This window comes from Oenanthe melanoleuca, chromosome 14 (assembly GCF_029582105.1).
Source record: "Oenanthe melanoleuca isolate GR-GAL-2019-014 chromosome 14, OMel1.0, whole genome shotgun sequence".
NCBI classification, from domain to species: Eukaryota; Metazoa; Chordata; class Aves; order Passeriformes; family Muscicapidae; genus Oenanthe; species Oenanthe melanoleuca.
Genome location: NC_079348.1, coordinates 4,988,853 through 5,011,257, shown reverse-complemented (window position 1 = coordinate 5,011,257; position 22,405 = coordinate 4,988,853). Strand labels below are relative to the sequence as shown.

The following is a 22,405-nucleotide window of genomic DNA, read 5'->3' as shown; positions in this document are numbered from 1 at the left end:
GAAAGTCTCCATCATCAGCAGCAAGTCCAAAGTGGCTTAAATTTCCCAGTGAAATACACAGTGAAAAGTTGCAAAGGCTAAGTTTATCACAAGTAGAGAAATCAAATTGCACTCAGTACCTTCTATAAAAGGCACAAGTTTTGCTTTTAGCTTGTGGGTCTCACCTAGACAAAAGGTGTTTAGTGCACCTCACAGCATTATGTAAGGCTTTGCTCCCTGGTCATCAGGTGGGACAGGAACAGGGGAGCTGCTTCTGTGCTAACTCTGGTACCCCAGGCCAGACTGGAGCAGCAGTCTCAAGCAGTGGAATCTGCTCAGGGGCTGTGTCCAAGTGACACACAGCTCTGTGCTGCACTTATTCACAAGCTGTGGGTCTGTGAAGCTCTCAGCAGCTAAAGCTTCCACAGGGCATGTGGACTTTGCATTTCTTTTTCTCACACTGATCGAAGCAGTGTTCTGCTGAGAGGTAGAAGCTTTGCAGTAATTTCTTCTCCAGATGTAGCTGCTATGAAAACAAATGTTGAAGGACTATTTTCTCACAATGGTCCTCTATCAAGGGCGCTTCAGCGTTCACAAGTTACTGGATTAGCATAACAAGGGTGGTTTGAAGCAATGCTGATAAGAGCCGAGTGTTTCCTGCTAGAAGTATGATCGAGCAACTTATAATTCTGCTGTCTTGCACTTTTTTCAATCCTGGACTTAAAAGGAAAGCTTTGGCTGCCTGAAGTGTTACCACTTCCTCTTCTGCATCTGTAAGGATGGATGATTTGGTGCTGTCCAAGTCTGCAGTGCACAGGCTGGGGCTGGTGCTAGAAGAGGTCACTCTTCTGGGAACTGTGGAGCATTGCAAAAATATTTCCTCCCTTGAGCTGTGTTTGGAAAGACTGTTTTTTCTAGTAACCCAGATAAACTGCTTGTTCTGATGTCCTGTGTGGTTTGAATGTTTTGTTCTTGCTGGTGATTTTTTATTTGGATTCTTTTTGCAACATGCAGGTGCTTAGATATACTCGAAGAGCCCAGGAGAAAACTTAGTGTTGTTATTTTCTTCACAAGTTAGACTAGACTTTTGAAGTTGTTTTTAAAACCCCCATACAATCAAAGCCAAACATCTTTATGTTGTAGAAATCCATGCAAACAAATTGACTTTAGGTTTGTCTGTGTGTACACTGAAACCCCAGGAAATCCCATGGCTGTATGGAGCCCAGACTTTGCTGCAGGGTTTGCACTTGTGATCTGAATCTTGGAAAAATGGGTCTGTTTCTCTAAAGAGTTGCAAATCTCTTTTTTTATATGGGGAGGGAGAGTCTGACCAGCACTTTCTGGCATTGTCTGTAATTGTGTGCTCAAAGTCTCCTTTACTTTTTAATGACATTAAAGACTTTTTTTGGTCCTGATTTCCCATGGAATGGCACTGCTGTATCAGTGCTGCAGTGCCAAGATCTGTGTATGCTGGTGAAACTGCATCTGGCACCCATTTGGAATAAATACATTTATATTGCTTGTTGAACAAGTTAAAGTACTGTATTCTGACATAGTGAGCATGATTTAAAATTAGATTTGGGCTGTGAGCATGGATGTTTGTCTATGATAGGCACCTACAGGCTAGACCTCAGCAGAGAAATAGTGAAAAACTGTGGTTTCAACTCTGAGTCTTTCTGTAAATGGCACCTGAATCTGAGATCCTGCATGGGGAATTCTAACACTGATGTGACTCTTCCATCCCTAATAAAATGTGCAGCTTTAGACCTTTTAATCACACCTGTGTGAAGTGGAAGTTCATGGTTCCTGAGGTCATGGTTCAGGAGGGTGGCTGGAACATTTTGCTCTCTGGGGCTGCTCAGTGATTAAATCAAGGCACTGACCAGGCTGAAAACAGGTTTTCACACCAGCTCAGAGGTAGGTCTGGTTGCAGTTATAGTATAACTAGGCCTGGTATGTACAGGAGCAACCTTGATAGCCAGGGGCCAGGGTGTTTGAGCAGCTGCCCATTGAACCAGACTGAACATCTGATCCAGGCATGAAACACTGGATATTCATGGAAGATTAATTGTTATAACCCTGGCCTGGCAGAAACCTGGCAAAGAAACAAAGTCCCTGTGCCTTCACAGTCCTTCAGCACTAAGAGTTGGATGGAAAAGTGTGGGACATGACAGGCTTTGTGAAGAATCTCCCTTTTGGAATATCTTAGTGCTCAATCAGGAAGCAGAAATCAGGAACCAAATAAAAGGTTATTGCCTGACTTTTTTGTCTTCATGTGACCCCACAGGCTTTCCTAAACCATACCTTTTTTTAAACCATCATGGAAAAAACCACACTTCTGGTTTTGGCTTATAGATGAGCTGTTTCCTGCTCTTTATGGCTTCTTTCTGGTTTGGAGTTAGAAACAATGCTGAGAGCAAATAGAACAACCTACTGTACTGCTGGTGAAAGGATCTTTAATAGCATTTTATTTCTGGTTAATTTGTGACCTGCAGAATTGTAGCTGAGCAGGGAATATTCCTCTTAAAGTGCTAACATCAACTCATCCTTTTCAGAGCTTATTCTTTGTTTCTCTCTGCCCTTAAGACCACACTCTCCATCACTTTAACAGTCTTGAGCAGTTCTTGTTGCCACGTGAGTAGGCAATCAATTTTCCCCTTTTATAGCAGTAAATTATTTGTGATGTGATGCTCTCCTTAGTGGTGTGTGTACATCTGCTCCTCACCAAAGTGCATGAAAGCTCTGGATGTGACCTGTGAAATAGGATGTGGCTGTTGTGTGTGACAGGGTCTCAGGTGGGGGTGTAATGCCACTCCACAGCTGGACAGGCAGTGGCACAGATGACTCTTCTCCAGGGCCCTGGAGCTCAGCTGGTGTCTGTAACATAGCTCCAGTCTCCACCTTCCCTGCAAGCTCCTCTCTTGCAAGTCCATCTGCATTTTTGAAGGCCTCTTCAGAGTTGTACCTCTTTAGAAGGGTAATGAGGTTGAAAGCGAGATACGGGGCTGTGCAACTCAGTTCAGACCCATCCATTTGTCAGGGAAATGGTTTTCCACTGCTGCATTCCAATAGGAAGTGTCAAGCCTGATAAATAGGCTTGAGCTTCCTTACTTCATTTTCCCTAGAGCTTAGTTTCTAGAAAGGCGTATTGTTATGTAAAATATTGGAGATAGTCACCAGGGACCAACCTGGATTTGAGACGGGGCAGAAATATTTTAATTTTGAAGCCGACTGGATAAACAGTTAAATGAACACTTTTTTATTTTATAGATACTTTTCTCTAAAAAAAAGAAAGGAAGGGAACCAAGATTGATACACTGAAGTGTCGGGGTGGGAACATCCTTTCAGATGTTTGGTGTGCTGGAGATAAAGGCAGCCTCCCTTTAATCAGTGGCCTTTTTTCCAAGTGCTTTTTTAATGCACTGCAGCCAGTGAATCTGGGTTTCTGAGTTTCTTATTTCTGGGCACTGGCTGAAATAGCTCTTCCTGCTGAAATCAAAATCGGAAATGACCTGAGCTACACATGCTGAAAGAGAGGAAGAAGGGGAGTGCCTTGCTGGCTGGAAACTTGGTACTTCTGTTTATCTGTTCAGTGGCTGGGAAATAATTACTTTTCAAGTGTTCAGAATTTGGCTAGTGGGGCCATTCATTGTCTTGTTGTCCATGGAAGTATGATGATGGGAAAAGGTGGTGTTCTCCTCTTAAGATCTTAGTTATAATAAAGTTTATGACTAATAGTGTTGTGAAAGCATTTTTTTCATCAACACCACTTTCATAGTGGAATCTGCATCAGATCTATTAGTCTGAGTAAGGATTTTTAGGTGCTTGGTGAACAGAAGGAAGGCACTCAGGTGACAGCCACAAGTGGGATATGGCTGTATGGCTGAACATGTTTAAGTCTGGTCACACTGGTTTGCAATGTCACACTGGTCATGGATGGTAATTAAGTGTTATCCAGTGATTCCTGAGCTCCATGGATAGAATTTAAAGCTAACTTTAGAACAAAGAACCACTTGAATAATTTCTTTCTTACAATATTAGCACGCATTCAAAAGAGTTAAGAGTTTTATTTTCAAGATCATAAGTTATGTTCATGCTTTTGAATCTTTTAGTCTGGATTGAATAATTATAAAAGGGCTTCTTCTCTCATTTAATTTTTGTGGGAGTAAATTTTTCCTGGTGCCTGTTTGCTGGGGAGTAGCCGAAGGATCTAAATCTTGACTATGGCTTAAATTTGTTTTTTCATTTGAGGGGAAAAGGAAAAGGGTGTCTCCAGAGGGCAGACTGAAGTGACCAGCATGTCTTAAAAGTGAATGATGAGTTCTTCCTCAATGCTTTGCCCTGGCAGTCTGGGTGCTTTTATATTTGCATTGGAATGGTCAGTATCTCCAGACTAGCATTAGTTCTCAGGGATGCTGATGTTTTCCAGAGGGACAAACTTCAGTTGAAGAACAATTATAATAATGAAGTTTTGTGAATAGCTGTTCTTTCCTGTACCTGAAAGAACCACTTTTGTGCCTGGAGAAATCACTGAGGATTTGAGCAAAAAAGACTGAAGACTAAACCTAGCTTTTCTAGAGATCAAATGCTCCATGAGAGTGAGTATTAAAAATAGTTTGGGGAGCTAAAATGATCTTTGGTGCCTACAGCAATGAACTACATGAAATAATCCTGCTCAAGTCCTGGGACATCAGGGGCTTACTTTGAGCTGACCTCCTGTTAAAGGACTTGAAACAACAGCCCTTGCAATTCAGCTTGTCCAACTTGATTAGATTTTATCTGGAGCTTGATTGAATTTGTGAACAAGATTATAAAAAGCAACATGACTGTCAATGAGGTGAACAGTCTTTGAGGGGAAATTCTCTGGTATCCCAGAGGGTAGTGCTTTTAAGTTCAGTTATGAATATTAGAATTCCTTGATTAAGTTAGTTGCAGGTTTTAATAAGGCATTCTTGCTGCTGTGCATCTGTTTAACACAAAGTTTGTGTGGTTCTTGCTTCCATCTTAAGCATCCTGAAAAGGAAGGGTCTTCTTCCCATCTTAGCTGTTACCAAGCTGGTCTTGGAGACCCTGGGATCTTATTATTTTAGGGAAAAGCTTTGATGAAGCACACAGCAGAAATAGCCTTGCTTGTTAGTGTGGAGCTGTGTCCTCTGTGCCTCACTGCTCCAGACAGTCAGATGGGAGATGATGACCTCTGCATAGTTCACCTAAACAGCACATCTTGGTATTTGTGTGGTGGATGTCAAAGTCAGTCTCACTTGAGGATATAGGGATTTACAGCCTTTCCTTGTGAGAGAAGAAAATAGAGGAAAACCTGGATATCTTCCCTTTGTGGATGGGGTAAATGACAGGTTTTGGAAGCAGCTGTGCTACCTACTGTTTCCTTTTCCTGGCTATTCTAGTAAGAGTGGCATTGTCTTCAGCTCAGAGACCACACCAGTGATGTGGTGAGTGGTTGCTTGAGCCCAGGGAGAGCCACACTACCCCTCACAGGCTCAATTGTCACGACTTTTCATGGTGGTTTTCTTGTTTTTCTTCTGTTGCTAAATGTTCAGCTGTGATGCTGGAGAAGAGAAAGAAAGTCTGACACCTTCATATGCAGCAGCAGTTGTTAATGAGGAAAGTAGTGCTTTGCCAAAATTGGGGAGATCTCACTTATTAAAACTATGCTTTTTACCTCCTTTTTTTTTCTTGTTGAAGTAAAAGTGGGTTGATTCAGAAATAACAGTAATTTATAAGCTTGAGAACTCTGCCCATATAAATGATTACAGACCTTTTTGGCTACTGCCAAGTAATAAAGAAATCTAATATTTAGCTGTCTGCTTGTCAAATGTCTTTACAAGTAGTTTTGCTCAAAGCAACCAACAGTGAATGTGACAGATTTTCAAATGAATTTGTACACTTAGTCCCTAAAACTTTTTAAATTGTTTTAGTTCTTAATACAAGTGGCAGGATCTACTCCTCTCTGACAAGAAAGTGTATGAAGGTGCTGTATTTCTTGGAGCTTTTTCCTGTTTGAGACAACCATAGCAGCAATGGGTGTGTGTATGTTTGTGTGCAGGAAATCTGTGGGTTTTGTCTTTAAGATATTGAATCTGCTCTTTGCTCTATCCCAAACAGAGCTGGCAGCATGGATTGCTTCAGGGCCTCCCATTTCAGTGCAGAGTTGGGTTGTCAGGAGCCAAGCTTATCTATTTGACTTCATGCTAGTGCTTCTTATGTGCCTTGCTGCTGTTTGATCAGCTGAGGGGCAGGAAATTTAGGGCAGGCAGTGACACAGAACACAGTTGTTTCTGCAGTGGTTTGGCTTTTGGTTTATAAATAGTGGGAAGCAGGTAGGTGTTCCTGGTTGCAGAAGCAACTGCTGTAAGTACAGTTGGGCAATGGCAAAAAAGGGAGAGGTGCTGCTGCTTTCCCCTCCCTAAGTCACTGTGTGGGGCAGGCTCAGAGTGAGCACTGTGGAACTTCACTGTCTGAGAAGTGAACCTGATCAATGGTGACTGCTCAGATGAGCTTCTCCTGCACAGACTGGGAAATAGGGCAGAGGAGTTCATTCTTTTCTTAGCTCTAAGTGCTCCTGGAAGATAATGACTTGGGGTCTGGATGGAGAGAATTCGAGATGTTTCTTGTGCTAGAGCCTACAAATCATTGCATTTGAGTTCTGTGTCTTAGATTAATTTTTGCTTGGATCTTTTGGGGATTTGGTTTAGGTTGTTGTGCAAGAGGGAAGCTGTAACAAGTTCTCCTGCTGTGAGCTGTGGTGCTCAGGCACTAGAACAAGCTTTGCTCCTCCACATCCCTAGCAGGCTTCCTGCTCTGTGGCAGTGATGGTGGTAAGCCCAACAGCTGGATCAGCTGCATTCCCACATGATACCAGCTTCTATGCTCTCTCCTGCTTGTTCTTTGAGAATTCTGTTTTTTTTATTGTAAACTTTGGTGTGGTCTGGAACCCTGGGATTGGAGCCCTTTCATAGGGAAGCTGAGGCTGGGTAGCTTTCTCTGTAGAGACCACTTCCTCCCTTGCTTTCCTAAATTAATGGCCTGAAACACCTACAGAAGCAGCACTTGTGCTGTGCAGCGCTGTCTTTGAGGAGCATTAATCCCTTTTGGGTGTCAGCACTTCTCTGCGCTGTGTCAGGCACAAGCACAGCTGCACATCTTACCCCTTCCCCTCCACCCCTTCCTTATTTCTGCAGCTCTGCCTTCCCTCTTGTCAAGGAAAACCTGAGCTGTGGATAAAGATAGAGCACGTGATTATCCTCTATTCCTGTTGTGATAACTTGGTGTGGCTGCTCATTTGTTTAACCAAGGTCCTGTCTCCCTGGCTGACCTCGGTTTGGGACAGGCAATCAATACTGGGATGAACAGGGCAGAATGAGCAGGAGCAAGCACTGCTGGGGATGCAGAGGAGGGGCTGAGCAGGATCTCTCATGCTGAGGGGATGCAGAGCAGGGGCTGAGCAGGGATCTTTCATGCTGTGGGGATGCAGAGGAGGGGCTGAGCAGGATCTCTCATGCTGAGGGGATGCAGAGCAGGGGCTGAGCAGGGATCTCATGCTGTGGGGATGCAGAGGAGGGGCTGAGCAGGATCTCTCATGCTGTGGGGATGCAGAGCAGGGGCTGAGCAGGGATCTCTCATGCTGTGGGGATGCAGAGGAGGGGCTGAGCAGGATCTCTCATGCTGAGGGGATGCAGAGGAGGGGCTGAGCAGGGATCTCTCATGCTGAGGGGATGCAGAGCAGGGGCTGAGCAGGATCTCTCATGCTGAGGGGATGCAGAGCAGGGGCTGAGCAGGATCTCTCATGCTGAGGGGATGCAGAGGAGGGGCTGAGCAGGGATCTCATGCTGTGGGGATGCAGAGGAGGGGCTGAGCAGGGATCTCTCATGCTGAGGGGATGCAGAGGAGGGGCTGAGCAGGATCTCTCATGCTGAGGGGATGCAGAGCAGGGGCTGAGCAGGATCTCTCATGCTGAGGGGATGCAGAGGAGGGGTTGAGCAGGATCTCTCATGCTTGCTGGCAGCCTCCCACCTCCCAGGCTCGTTGCTGTGCAGCTCTGGAAGGCAGCAGCCAATGGCATGCAGGAGCATCGCTGAATAACTCCTGAGGTGCCTTGTTTTCAGTCTGAAGATGTAACTTTTCTATTGCTGCTTTTTCCCTTTCCCTACCTTTCCTCTTCTCTCCCCTCAGCTGGCTCACTGTACTGTTTTGAGCAATAGCATGCCTGCTGTTGAGTGTCTCTCAGACTCTGGTACTTGCTGTGATTCTCACACCTGCAGAGCCCTGCCCAGTGTGGGGGAAATCTGTCACCTCTTGGTGACCATATCAGGTGGGGTGGGTTGTGCAGCTGGAGGCAAACCTGAGCTCTGAAGGCCTGTGCTTTGCCCAGCCCTAAAATGGGGTCATCAGCCATTTCAGATGCATGGACTCTATTTGAGTTGTGTGCCAGCATAAATGTGTATTAAACAGCCTCATGGTGTGGATGCCCTGGTGCAGGACAGGTGCTGATGAGCTGGACCATGTCTAGGGGAAGGCCACTGAGATGCTCAGAGCCTGACCTGTGGAGGGAAACTGGAAGACTTGGCACCCTTCAGCCTGGAGAGAAGGAGAAATGACAGATCTGTTAGCACCCTTTGCATACCTGAAGGAGGGACTTGAAGAAGATATTTCCAGGCTCTTCTCAGAGGTGCCCAGCAGAAGGACAGCAACCTCAAGCTAAAATGGGAAATGGAACATGGTGCAGTCACTTGGGAGCATTTTTCTTTCTTATGCTGGAGCTGGGGTTGTGGGAAGCTTCGGAGCGTTAGAGACACTCAAAACTTGCCCAGGCAAGATTCTGAGCAACCCCATCTATTAAATTACCCCTACTTTAAGCAGCAGGTTGCACTACAGTGACCTCCAGAGGTCTTTTCCAGCCCATTGTTTTCTACTATTGTGTGGAATGTGTGAAATTGAGATTTGTCTCTGAAATCTCAGTTACATGTCACAGCAGCAGTGACATGTTGACATAATGGAGTGAATGCTATAAAGCTGGAGCTTTAAATGTGGACATTTAACATTTATGGGAATTAACCTTTCAGGACTCTGTGGTGCCTATTTTTGAGTTACTGGGAGAGAGGGTGAAATAACCATGAATGCTGCTTTCCCCCTTCTCTGTGGGGTGCTGAGTTAAGGCTGAATGGTGCTTTGTTTTCCCAGGTACCCCCTCCTGCCCTGTTAGTGTGATCTCTATTTTAAAAATATGCTTCACATTCATGTATTGTCCATACAGTCCTTTCAGAAGAGTCAAGGCTAACCTTAAAGACACAGTCATTCTTATTTTCTCTTTAATAAGGTCCAGTGGTGTGTGAGTGGGTTACAATCTAAGTGTAATGAAAAGCTAATCACCAGCCTTCTCCACCCTCTGGGATCCCAGGAGGTTACTGGAACAGCACACTGCCCCAGTTTCTCTTCTTCATGTGTGATGATTGTGTTTTGTAGTTTTGATGGGTGTTTTAAGAAGGATTCTTGATAAGCTAGTTTGATAGCTGGCTGCTATGTCTAGGACCAGCATTTTACAGATGACTTCAGAGGGGGAAAGCAACTTAAGTAGCTTAATAGGATTTAGTTCTGTCTACACTGTCCTGCCAGAGCATGTTATAAACCACTTTAGTGGGATTCCTTCTTTAAATATAGCCATGACATAAGTACAGGCAGAACCTCTAAGAGAACTCTGGGAACTTTCCTGAAAAATCAATCTCTGTGGTTCAGAAGAATTGCTGAATGAATGAATATCAGTGCAGGAACTCGAGGAATCCCACCAGCACTGATCTCATGAGCAGGATAAAAAGATCTCTGAAGGCAGGCTGTGTGTGTATTAAATTACCTATAAAATGCATTGATTTCTAGTGGATATGATGTGTATGTCATGGGAAAGCAAAGCAACTAATGAAAAATCCTATTAGGACACAGTGGGGCAAACACCTGCTCTTTTTAACTGATGTAACCTATTACAGCCAAATAGCCCTGTGTCCTACATATTCCCAAGCTTGGTGGTAAAGGAAGCTAAAAGTGAGGAGCATTTGTCTTTAAATAGTTGATATAAACCAAGTACTTTAATTTTTTTTAGACCAGTGGCCCATGACAGCTTTCAGCTTTGCAGGGAAACCCTAAGAGAGTTGAACAGCTTTGAAACAGTTGAAAGGAGACAGATTCCCCTCTTCCCCCAACCCTGTGGGGAAATGAAGAAACTGCAAGAAGAGCTGCTCAGAACCAGAGCCACAGAGTGAGATTGATGCCCTCTGTGAATATGTGTGGGGGCATCAGATTTGCCTTGTAATTGCAAGGATTTTCATCTATAGCTGCATCTGCTGTTAGCTGTGCCTCTGTTCACTCAGGAATGGCATTCAGGAGGAGAATTTAAGAAATGTGTGCTCCCCCTTTATCAGGATGCTGCTGGGCAGCAGCAGCAGAGGGGTGAGGCAGTGACCACTCACCAGAACACTGCTCTTGGGGGGAATTGATGTGGGTGCTGAGAGGAGCATCCAGCTCTGCACTGCTGGTGGGAAGAGCTGCAAAGCAAACTCCCTATTCAGATTGCACTTCCCTTCAGGGCAGCAGCCTGAGGAGGCTCTAATTCCTTCTCACATTTGGCCAGGAGCCTGCAGGAGGCCTTTCTTAGCTCCCTAGCCTCCCTTGCACAGGCTGAGGAGAAGTGGTTAATGACACTCCCAGTGTTGTCAGTGGTGCAGAAACACAAGCTCCAGCTGTGACTGTGGTGGGTCTTGGCTAGCTTGTATAGGTTTCTTTTGATCTGCTTCCTCTGTTAGTCCCTCTATGGCATTTTTTTTTTTTTTTCATGGGTTTGAAGGTTCTCAATAGTGAATATTGGTAGTCTTTGTCCCTGAGGGTTTTTTTGAGAGCCTTTTTTTCCTTTAAAGAAAAGGAAAAAAGGCAACTCAACCCCAAAATAAAACTAAAGCAGAGTTGATATTGAAGTGTTTCCTGCACACGAAGAAGCTTCTTTTGTGAGAAGGAAAGGTACAGTTTTAAGTTGAAGGAAGAAATTTCCTCCCTTTCTTTCCCCTGTTTTGTTTTTTTAAAATTATTTCTGTTCTTGAACTCTGGCTGTAGTGGTCTCCAAGGAGGCAGTTTGGAGTGAATTTATGGTGAGAAGTGTGGCACCTGTTTGTCTGTGGCAGTTAAATGGCACGTTTGCATTGTTTGTGCAAGGAGGTCAGTGCAGGTCCAGAGTCAATAGCTGGGTCAGAGGTCTCTGTTCTGCCTTCCCCAAGTTACAGAAGCTCCCTATGGGATATTGCCCCTTCACAGCCTCTCCACATGACTGACAGACTGCACTGAAGCTGACTTCAAATACTAATTATTTTAAGGAAGAGGTCATGTGGTCTGCTGGCTGTAGCACAGTGAGCTGTGACTTTCTGAAGATGTAGGGCAGTGTGCCTTTGATTTTGTTCTTTGTCCCCTCCCAGAGGTCAGTCCTGGGGGCAGCCAGACCCTGTGCTCTGCTAATGTCATCAGGAGTGCTGTTTCTCTCCCCCTGTAGTAGGCTTGTGGTGTATTATGAACTGCACCAAGTTTTTGCTGTGTAAACACCTTTTTGACCTGCTTCACTTGTGTAGACAAATGCCAGTGAAGCTGGATAGGGTAAATATTATGAAAAGTCAGTGCTGTGTTGTTTTCCTGTTGGTTATTTTCATGTTATTCCAAAACTTCTCGCTCATTATTCTGAAGATTGATACCAGGTTGCAAGCTGAGCACAAACTGGATGTGGATCTCCCTGTCAAAGACACCTGAGTACACTAAAATGACCAATTGCCATCACTGACACATAAATACAGAAGCCCAATTATTGCTCTTTACCTTCCTGTCCATTCAGTGCTAATAAAAGCAGTTTATGAAGCCATTCACAGTGGATTTGTAATCTTGACTAGAAAGTCCCTTTTTTCCTTCTAATTAATTTTTTTTTAAACTCTGGTGCCTTCAAATGCCGAAGTGTGTGTTAGAGCTTCTCACTTAGACATTTTCCTAATAGCTGCAGTTTAGAAAAAGACCTCTTCATTGTGCTAATGATATGGAACAAGTTGTATACATTAAAAAAAGGCAGCATTAAGTTGCCTTTCAAGTCTAACATTAGTAACAATTTGATGTTAAGAGTTTCCATTCCAATTTGGATTCTCCCTCTGTTATTCTGTATAACTTTTGTGGTTCAGTGCAACAAATGTTATACTCGAGTTTATAGCATGCAGCTGTAGATGCTCATTGCCAAAACTCTCAAGACATAAATGGGATTAAAATGGTGCCTGAAGACAAACCAGCAAGTTCAAAATAATGCAAAATAATGGCAGGAGGGAGCAGAACCATGTTATCTACAGCAGTCATGCTCATGGAAACTTCCATTCCTTTTGATGGGATGGGCTGTTGACAGGTTGGGGAAAGTTTCCACAACTGGGACAAGGATTTGTTTTCTCTTCCACTTTGGGGTGGCTCTGCTCGTTTCTGTGCTCTTTCCTCTCCCTCCCCAGTGCCTTGTTTATCCTCTCCCCAATAGAAATGGCAAAATACTGGTGACTGGTGTGTGCAGCTTGCAGTGACCTCCCTGCCAGGACATCAGAGTTGAGGATTGGTCTCAGTATCTTCAAACTCCATAGTGGCCACAGTTCAGATTTGGTTGTCTGGGTTAAGAAGAGATGATTAAGAAGATCAAGAACTTGCTGTGAGCCTAAATACTGCATTTAATCTGAACAAGTGCCATGTCTCCTGGAAAGGGCAGGGTTTGGTTCTGCAGAAGAAAGGGAGACTTGTAGATGGTGCATGTAATTACCTCTACTGGAAGGCCCAGTCTTTGTGGAGAATTCTTAAAATTCACAGGGGCAGGATGAACACTTGGGTTTGAAACCCAAATCTAATAAAGAACAGCAATAGCTGAAGAACAGCTAACGTGGAGTAAAGCACAAACTCTGTACAGCTGGGGTCTTGGAAGAAAATCCTTGAGGCTGCTGTCTGTGCCAGAGCATGAATGGCCATCAGAGATTTAAAAAAAGCAGTGTCCCAGCACTTGGCTTGATAGAGTGTAAGGACAAGCACTTAGGAGAGATCATGTTTTTCCCCTCTAAATGAAGTGTATTGTCTCTGAGAGTGCACATTGTAGGAGGGGGAAGGGAAAAAAGGATGGAAATTGGATTAAATCACTGGGCTTCAGGCCTAAGCATTTCCTGCTCTTTTATTTTTTATTTTTTTCCCTAAAACATACCAGTGCTGCCTCACTCATGTGCTGGGCTCTGCAACTGTGCCCAGGTCCCTGCCTGCAGGCAGTGCCACGTCTTTCCTTCAGGGAGTTCCAGGCCTGCAGGAGCATAGCTGAGCTCCTGCTGGAGCACTGGGCATGGGGAATTGTCTTGGCCTGGGAATTTATACAGCACTTGAGCACGAGCCAGGCAGTGCAGGCAGTGCTTGCTTAGCCCTGAGTTGTAGGAGCTTTAAACTCATACTTCCTTTATAGCATGGGGTTTCTTTCCATTATCCAGTTTGCTGGAAAATTACATTGTGGGGAGGCTGTGTTTTAAAGTTTTAGAGTTTTCTAACCAAGGAAATCAAGTGGCTTCTAAAAAACCTCGAGTTGATCTGCTTTTGGGTGGGAATGTGTGAGCTAATCTGCTGTGGGAAAGGAATGTCTGCTGGAATTGTGTGGATCTGCCATGGCTGAGCTGGGCAAGCTGAGTGTGGATGTGACTGGTGCAGGTGCTGCCAAATTTCTCCAGCTAACCTTTTGGTGCCCTTCACCTTAATATTCCAAATAATTATCTGATTCTTGTCTTTTAACAAAATTAACTAATGGTATAACTTTGTCTAGCTGGGAATACTAGGAAGAAATAACCTTCTAAAGCTGAAGACCTGTTCCCATGAGGATTCCTTACACATTTTGCTGTTCTGGGATTTGGGGCAGAGACCTGCATGAACACTGATGCATCCTTGGTTTTGGGTTTTTTTTGAGAGTCCTGCAAGGGAATTTGCAGAATCCCCAGAAAGGAAATCCGCCTTTTCAGCGAGAATGCTCATTTGACAAGCTGCCAGTTCTGAGCTAAGCCTCATTTAATAAAGATTTAGTCTGTGGGGACCTGTCAGTGGAAACTGAGTTTGGTAAGAGTGTCTCATTCTTTTCATCACTGTAGTGCAGAGAGGCTTTCAGCCAGCACTGTGGAGAAACTAGGGATAAGAACATCCAATTTAGAGGACCCCCTTACCTCTGGGAATGTTTCCTTGCTGTGTGAGATGGAGATTGCTGAGTTGGTAACAACTAAAGGAATAAATGGATTGTTATTTGACTTCAACCCAATAGGACTCCAGTGTTCACTGCTGATTAGCACAGCTTAGATCTGCATTCATGGGCAGGCAAAAATATCCAACCCAATTGTTAAGCAAATCCTTTCTACTCTGTGCTTTCCATCTCTCTTTGGTGTGATATGAGCTGCTCTGATGAATTCTAGCACCTGCCCCATGGAAGCTGTGGAAGCTGAGGTGTACAGACATACCTGAGCTATATATTATTCAACCACAGCTCCCAAAACTCTAGCAGTGATTATATCGAGTTGGTTGCTGCGATAAGCTGAGAATCAGAAAGTTGTGTCTTTTTGGCCTCTACGCTGCTGGCTTCTATGAATTGGACCAAATATAAAGGCAGAGTTGAAAAATCTTTTAATTATGAAATAAGGGGTCACAATGTTAGTATGGAGGAAATTATATGAATCTTTAATCAACCTAGCCTTGTTCTTAGTTGTTGCTTACACTTGAGAAATTAATCTGAATTAACTGGAGGAATAAATTCAAAACAGATTAGTTAAACCATTTTAAATGCACTAAAGTGAATTAAACTACACTGAATTAAGGCCATTCTAGTTGAACTACATTAAAACCCTGTGTGAACACTCATTTGTAATTAACATGGTTTTAGTTCATAGCTCTAATACCAATTAACTATATAATGCCCATGCCTATGTAGAGAGCCTTGCAGTGTTGGGGAAACTGGCCTGCTCATTTAACCAACTTGGTAAATGGAATGAGCAATGGAGTCATGCTAAGTCAGAGTTCAGCTGCAGATCTGTTTCTATTCTAATGTCTGCTGTATTGTCTTAAGGTTCTTTTTTGAAAAAAAAAAAAAAATCAGAAAAAAAAAAAAGGCATGACACAATCCTTGGCATTTCCTGCTTTCTGGAAAGGAAAGCCAATAGCCAAAAAAAGCTGAAGGCAAAGTGTTGGCCTATATTGCTTGCTCCAGTGTGGACTTGCCCTAAATATATCTGTGACTCTTACAGAGAAGTGTCCTTTCTCTGGGAGATGTCTGTGGAAGGGGATGAGACAGTGGAACCTGTGCTCTGTTTCCATGGTGCTCTTCCCTGTTGAGAGGGATCCCTCATGGAAGGGAGCTCATCTCAGTACCGTGGGAAAAGCCTCTTCCACAGCACATTTCCTGCACAGTGCTGAGCACAGTAATTGGCTGGGAAGGCCAGTGAGGAGATGGGGATGCTTTAGTGCTGACATCAGCAGTGTTTTCCACATCCTCCCCCACCTTGCATTGGCCAGGCCATGGTTGGCTGTGTTCCCTACCCTCCTGGAGGGGCTGTGGGATGGGTGACATCCCAAGGCAATCTGCTATCTCAACAAACACCTCGTACTGCATTTTTTAAGTACTGAAAATCAGGTCTCTGGACGCACAGTGCATTCAGAATAAGTTGATCAGGAGGTCAGAGTGTTCCTTGTATTGCCAGCATTAAAAAAGAAAAAAAATTAGATATGTAGAACATAGCTGCTTATCATCTGTGAGTACATAAGCTTTTTAGAGAGATGTCCTGAAGTCTGGAAGGAAAAAAAAAAAAAAAGCAGTGTAGGAAGTAGTGTAGGCATGACACTATCCCACAGCAGTTTCTTTTCTTGCTAAAATGACTTCCGTCCTTCATGGAATAAATAGAGATGAGTGCTCCTTTGGCAGCAGCCCAGGTTGCTTCATTTGTTCTTCTGGGTGAAGGTTTTTCTCTTCCCACACTCCTTTAACCTCTTCCCTCTTTTTTATCACTATCTCAAATCACTGCATGGAAATGCAGAAAGAATTCTAGCTGCAGATTCAATGGAAAGCTTTCTTTTGGCAAAAGCAAACTTTAAGGTAAACCATTCTCAATCTGGCAACGATTAAGACAGCTGTGTTCTTGAGGTGCTCAAAAGCTGTAGATCTTTTTGTTCTGTAGGCTGAAATGACAAAGTTTTAAGGTGAAATAACTTTAAAATCATTGATGGAAAATGAAAAATGAAACCAGTGCTTCTCAGGAACCACCTGAAGGCTTCAGTTTTGCTCTCAGGCTTCTTAAGGAGTTTTGGTGGACTTTCCAATTAGTAGTAAAATAGCAATCATCTATTCCATGTGAAGAGCTTCTCACTATTCCATGGTTTAAAGAATGTGGTGGTTGGAAGTTGGATAAATTGAAATTGGTAAAACTTGTACCTGATAAACACCCGAATTGTTTTGAGCCCTTGTGTATTCAGAATTAACTGAAATCTGCTCGGCTGCCAGGACATTTTGTGCCAAATAATCTTCCTGGCAGGGGGTACATGGAAGAGTCACTAAACCAACACTTTCCTGTAAAGTCAGGTGATGAGCAAACAACATTTAATGCAGTGGTAAACCTTGATATTTAACATGAATGCAAGCCAGAGTTTACAACCTGCACTGTGGTGCCCAGTGGCTTTATTTAGGCTTTCCCCCTTTCTATGGAAATAAATACATCTTGTATATCTCTTTTCTTGTATTCTTATGTAGATCTCTTTTCCTTGTGATTTCATCTGTTGGATGGGATGAAATGTACTTCCCTTAAGTGCAGTTTCAGCAGCTAAAATCAGCCTTCCAGGACCACAGTCCATAGATATATTCTAGAATAACTAGCAGTGTGGATCGCCCTTTGGAATTTGCAAGCTGAAAGTGGCTGTTGCACATGGGGATTTTTCATCCATAGCTGTATCTTGGTTTATTTGATCCCCAGTAGCATAAGGCAGGGTCTTGGAGAGCAGGGATCGAGCAAACTGAAGGCTGATCTGCACAGAAGTCCTTAGGAATGATGTTAACACCATACCATGTAGAAGAGCTGACCAGCCCCTGGGTAACTTTGTGGGGGATGTTTTGGCTGTGCTCTCTGTTTCCCCTCACTCTACATGAGACTCTAGATGTTTTCTACCTTTTTTTTGGCTTCATGCTCCCATGGAGGTGGGAAGTTCCACAAATCCTGGCAACCACACTGGAGCTGGGAAAGCTGTTGGCATTGCAGCCCCATCCCTGCACAACACCGAGTGTTTTCAGGTTCCATGGTGCCTCTCTAAGCCAGCAATGCTCCTGTGGTTTCTTCCTTATGTGCAGCTTTTATTTTGAAAGTGCTTCCTGACACTGGAGCTTGTCTCCTGCCAGTCTGGCGAATACCACTTGGATTTACTCTCATTTTCAGGGACTGCTCTGTCTCCACTTCTGCCATTAGTGTCAGTGCAGTGGTAAAATGCTGTTCCTCCAAGTTGTCTCCATTTTCCTGTAAGGGCAGTTCATGCATCAGTTGCTATAAAGGTTCTGATAGCTCAGCAAATGTTCGAAGACAAATTGATGCTCTTTTGTGGCAAAAGGCCCAGTGCATAATTTTACATTTATTTGGGATAATGTGGCCTTGGATAACCGAGTCCCAGATTTACTGGTGCAGGCTAGAGTGTCTAGGGGTTTATCCAGCCTCAACCCCCCTTTTTTAAATACTGTCATTTAATCCTGACAAGCAGGCAGAGGAATATCTTTGGTTGTGTCCAGGTTTTCACTGCCAGCCAGACCCTGGGTCCTAAACTGACTCATCAGTCAGAAAGATTAATAACTGCTCTGCTGGATGATTTCACTTGTCATGGCACATATCCATTATTGGAAAACAAATATTCTCTGGAAAATGAAATGCAGATTGTAATATAGTAGCCAGCCAAGTCCTTTTGGCCAGATGCAAATTTAAAGCATGGATTAAATGTCCCTTCAAAGCAAGGACTTCAGGTTACTTGCTGGTTGGCAATCTAATATCCATTTTTCCTTTTTTTTTTTTTTTTTCTTTTTTTTTTTTTGTATTTCCTTTCAATGAAGATGGTTCCCCTACATCTGGAGCTGCAGTGTGGATTTTTTGCTGATAAAAGAGTTGCTGGGAGAATGTTTTCAGCTGAGTTTGTCTTTCCAGCCGTAATGCCTTTTAGCATGTGCAGGAGGCTTGAGGGTGTGAAGAAAGAAGTGCAGGCGAGCAGGGCAAAGGAAAGCTGTGCCTTACAGCAGCCTGACATGTTTAAAAAATAAAGAATATCCCTGAGGAGCTTTGGTATGCCAAATGTGTTAGTTAAATTAGCATTGAGTGCTCGTTCATGGCAAGGCTTCAGAAGTGGGGAAACGCAGGGCTCCATGTGCAGCTTCCCTCTCGGAGGCCCCTTTCTGCTCAGGAACTCCAGCAGTGCTCTCACCATCTGGAGAAAGCATGGGAAAGGGGGATTGGGCTTTTTCCCTTCCACCCCCACTCCTTTGGTAGAGATCCCAGAGTTCACTTTGCACAACGGGGCTGAGTTTCTGCTCCTTAGTTTGGGGGAGCAGCACCTCTGAGCTCCCCCCATCCCAGGGCTCTCCATGGACTTTGGGAGGGTTTCTAATGGCTGGGAAAGCCAAGAGCAAGGGCTGGAGAATCTGTGGTGCAGCACTGGGTTTAAGTGGTGTGCACCTCCTTATGTGTGGCTGACGTTTCTTGGCTGGGAAGGACCTTATGTGGCTCATTTGCCAGGATAATCACTCAGCAGGGAGTACCTATGGAGCAGAGAGGGGGGAAAGAGGGGAAAGGAAAGCCTACAAAGAGCAAGTTCCTACCAGACCCTGTTAGAAACAGCCACCACTTGTGAAAGTTCTTTACTTTAATCTCAGCATTCTTTGTTGTGTTCCTTTTGATCAGAAGGAAGTTATTGTTTCAATCAGGAGGAAGCATATAAATGTTCTTTAAGGAATTTCTGTATGGGGAGGAAAAGAGATACTGGTTTGAAAACCCAAGCCTTTGTTCTAGGTTAGCTGATACAGATCTATGTCTGCATTCCCAATATTGAGGCAGCAGCAACTGACTTGGACTTTTTCCATATATTTAAATAATTTCTAGTAAATTGGCATTTGTCACCACTAACAAGGATTCAGCAAAAAAAAAATGTTATGGATAAAATTGCATCCTTTTACTTGATTCATGCAGGTGGGAAAATATGACTAAATATGTGTTGGAGTGGGTTTATTTTTATAAATTTTCTTTTATTTAACAGAATTGGTTTGCATTCTTGGATTTTAGGCAGGATTTTTCAAATAAAAATAAATTGGAAGGGAGTTAAACTCTTACTACTTCCTTTTCCTCCCAGGAACATGACTAGAAATAGGTATAACTCACACTCAACTTGTGACTGCTTCAAGAGTGTCTGTAGCATCCATGTTTGTTGTACCTATATATGTGGATGGTATTTGGAGGGGGTTTGCATTTATTCTAGGTCTACCTTGATCAGAAGCATTGCATGGGGATTATTTTTTTTTTAAAAATCAATCTCATGCATGTATAATAAATTCCACCCCCTTTCAAACCCACTCATGCACTTGGATTTCTAATTAATAAGTCTGCATATTTATTCATGAAGATTAAAAAACTGTACAGATAGAGGCAGCTGACTGAACTTTTTTTTAATATTATTTTTGTTCTCTAAATCTGCTGACCTGTGATCAGTAGTAAAGAGGAAACCCTGTGATTAACTTAGGATGTTTGCAGACTGAGACAGACAAAATGGCTCAGTTATTTACTGCTGAGGGACAGAATGTGGTTTTTGTTGAGTGGGATGGAAAGAGGGGAGCAAACGAGGCAGCAAAAAAAAAAAAAAAAAATCACCTCTTTATATTTTAAAAATGTGCCAAGCACACAAAATAACTCGTTTTCAAGGCATGCCATGCAGAGTCCTGGCTGGCCTCGCTGCCCTGGCCAGGTGTGACACCTCTCTGTTCCTGCAGGCCCTGCTGCTGCTGGGTGGCATCGCTCTCTCCTGCCTGGCTCTGGACCTGCTCTTCCTCCTGTTCTACTCGTTCTGGCTGTGCTGCCGCCACCGCAAGAGCGAGGAGCACCTCAATGCTGACTGCTGCTGCACAGCCTGGTGTGTCATCATCGCCACCCTCGTCTGCAGGTACGAGGGGACCGTCCCCCTCCTTTGCTGTGTCCTGTCTCACATCCCCACACTTCAAATGCTCTGCCTGTGCTCGGTGAATTTGGCAATAATCCCTCTCTCTGTCTGGTGTGCGTGTGTTTTGAAATGTCTGTGATATATTGCCTTCCTTTCTGCTGCTCACAGAGCTGCCTGGTGGTTTGAGCAATGTGAAAAGGAATAGTTAATGTCCTGCTCTTTGATACTTTTCAAGTGATAAATCAAGGAGCCTCCGTCCTTGGGAGCTTATCACTTAAACAGGATGGATACAGCTGAAATATTTATTGGGTCTAAACGCAGATTTCTCAGAGCCTGGTGTCCAGAAAGGATCACTTTGTGTGGGAGAGTAGATTAGGAAGAAAGGGTCACAGATGACTCGTTTGGGTTTGGAAGGATAGATGTTCTACTGGAGGGGATGTTCAGATTTTGTAGCCTGGGTAAGACACTGCTTCCTTTTGTTATCTGCACTAATGTGCCATCTCCAAGGACTGCTAGTAATGGTGCCAGGGTCAGCAGTGTTTCCTGTTATGACTGAATAATAGAAGCTTTTGGAGGTGAGGTGGAAAAAAGGATTGCTGAAAACCAAGAAAAAAATTTTAATAATTAGTGGAGAATAGGTGAAGGAGAATTGAAAAGGGGATAATTTCCTAGAAAGTGGATGATTTGGCATCTGAAAGCAGGGACATGTTTGCAGATATGGAAGGAAGGAGCCTCTGATCTCGTTTTGGCTTGGGCAGAACGAGTCCTCTGGATGTGTGCCCTATATCGAGCACTTTCCAATTTGCATTTCTTTCCAATTCCAAGCATCATCTACTCTTGGCCAAGATTCCAGGTGGTCTCAGCTGCCCCTCTGTGGGTCTGGCAGATCTGGGAGAAGTCCCCTAGTCAGCAATGAGATGATTGTACTTGGCAGTGCCCTGTGGTTCCCTTTTTGCCTTAGCCTGCTGCTAGGTGCTGATGTGCTGTGGGATCCCTCTGGAGCTGAGGTGTTCCTTGAAGGCCAGACTCAGCTGCCCAGGAGCCAGGCTGTGCTGCTGATGCATTTGTGTTTGCTCTTTCGAGGCACTCACTTAAGAGAACAGCAAAGCCTTGGAGGTTGGAACAGGCAGTGCAGAGCAGGCACTCTGTGGTGAGTTTAGCAGCTGGGGGTGGATTTGCCTGTAGAATCAGGGGCTGAGGGCTGAAGAGGAGACCTTGTGTACCAGCCAGCATTGCTGTGATTGCAAGGAGCTCTTCCATGCTTTGCTGATTGCAAATAGGTGCCTGGGGTGGGAAGGCAAACCACAGAACAAATTGTAAAGAAGAAATCTCAGCCTCATTCACCTTTATTTTAGTGATCTTAAGAGCTTCAGCTGCATCCATTCCAATCCACTGAGAGATCTGTGGTCCTAACCCTTTCTTACAGAAGCTCTGGCTGATGCTATTTATAGTTGTGCTGCTGCTACAGGCCCTTGTTAGCTATTGTTATGCAGCAAATGTGACCCAGGCAGCTGCTGCTGTGTGGTAGTTGTGTTTGTTTTTGATTGTAGAAAGAGTGAGAAGGAGATATTCTGCACTTCTCCAGAGCATGTGTGAGATAATTTAAAGTTGGAAGGGCAGCATATAAATTCTGGTAAACTTGATGTGACTGTCAAATCCACAAGCTGGAAAGCTGCTTAGGGTTCCTCAAAATCTGAACCACTGGTTCTCATCCTTGGTGTACAATTTGTTTCTGCAAGTATTAAATGTAGAACCATAAAACTAAGCTTCATAACATAAGGTTCTATCTGAACCTACAGTGACATTGGATGATAATTTTTCTTGACTTTTTAAATTAATTGTTTAATTTCCTTTCTGAAATCAGTGTGCTTGAGCAAGAGCAGGTTGGTACCATCATGGTGAGGAAGATACTGTCCAAGTGTTGCTGCTCTCCTGCAGGGCTGAGGTTGGTTTTCTGCCTGTCTGCAGCAGCTGGATGCCACAGTGCCCTCAAGCCAGTGTCTCTTGGCACTCTGTGCTCAGTCTGTGCCTGGGAATGCAGATACAGCTCCCAACAAGCTGACCTCCAACCGTTGGTATCCACCTAAGTCTTCTGCTAGCACTGGTTAAAGATTAGCCCACAGGTTATATTCCTATACACCTATTCAATCCCAGCTGTGTGTCACACGTAGCAGAAGAGCCAGACCAGCTGTCCTAATGG

General features: G+C 44.0%; 1 protein-coding gene across 3 annotated transcripts in view; it reads left to right on the top strand.

Moving 5' to 3' along the window:
* The window catches only part of TTYH3 (tweety family member 3), a 74,512-nt gene that overhangs the window by 17,364 nt on the left and 34,743 nt on the right, over nt 1-22,405 (top strand). For all 3 annotated transcript variants that reach the window (XM_056503217.1, XM_056503216.1, XM_056503215.1), the window contains exon 2: nt 20,039-20,208. In XM_056503217.1, coding sequence (XP_056359192.1) covers nt 20,039-20,208 — 170 coding nt within the window. The remainder of the gene's footprint in view (nt 1-20,038; nt 20,209-22,405) is intronic.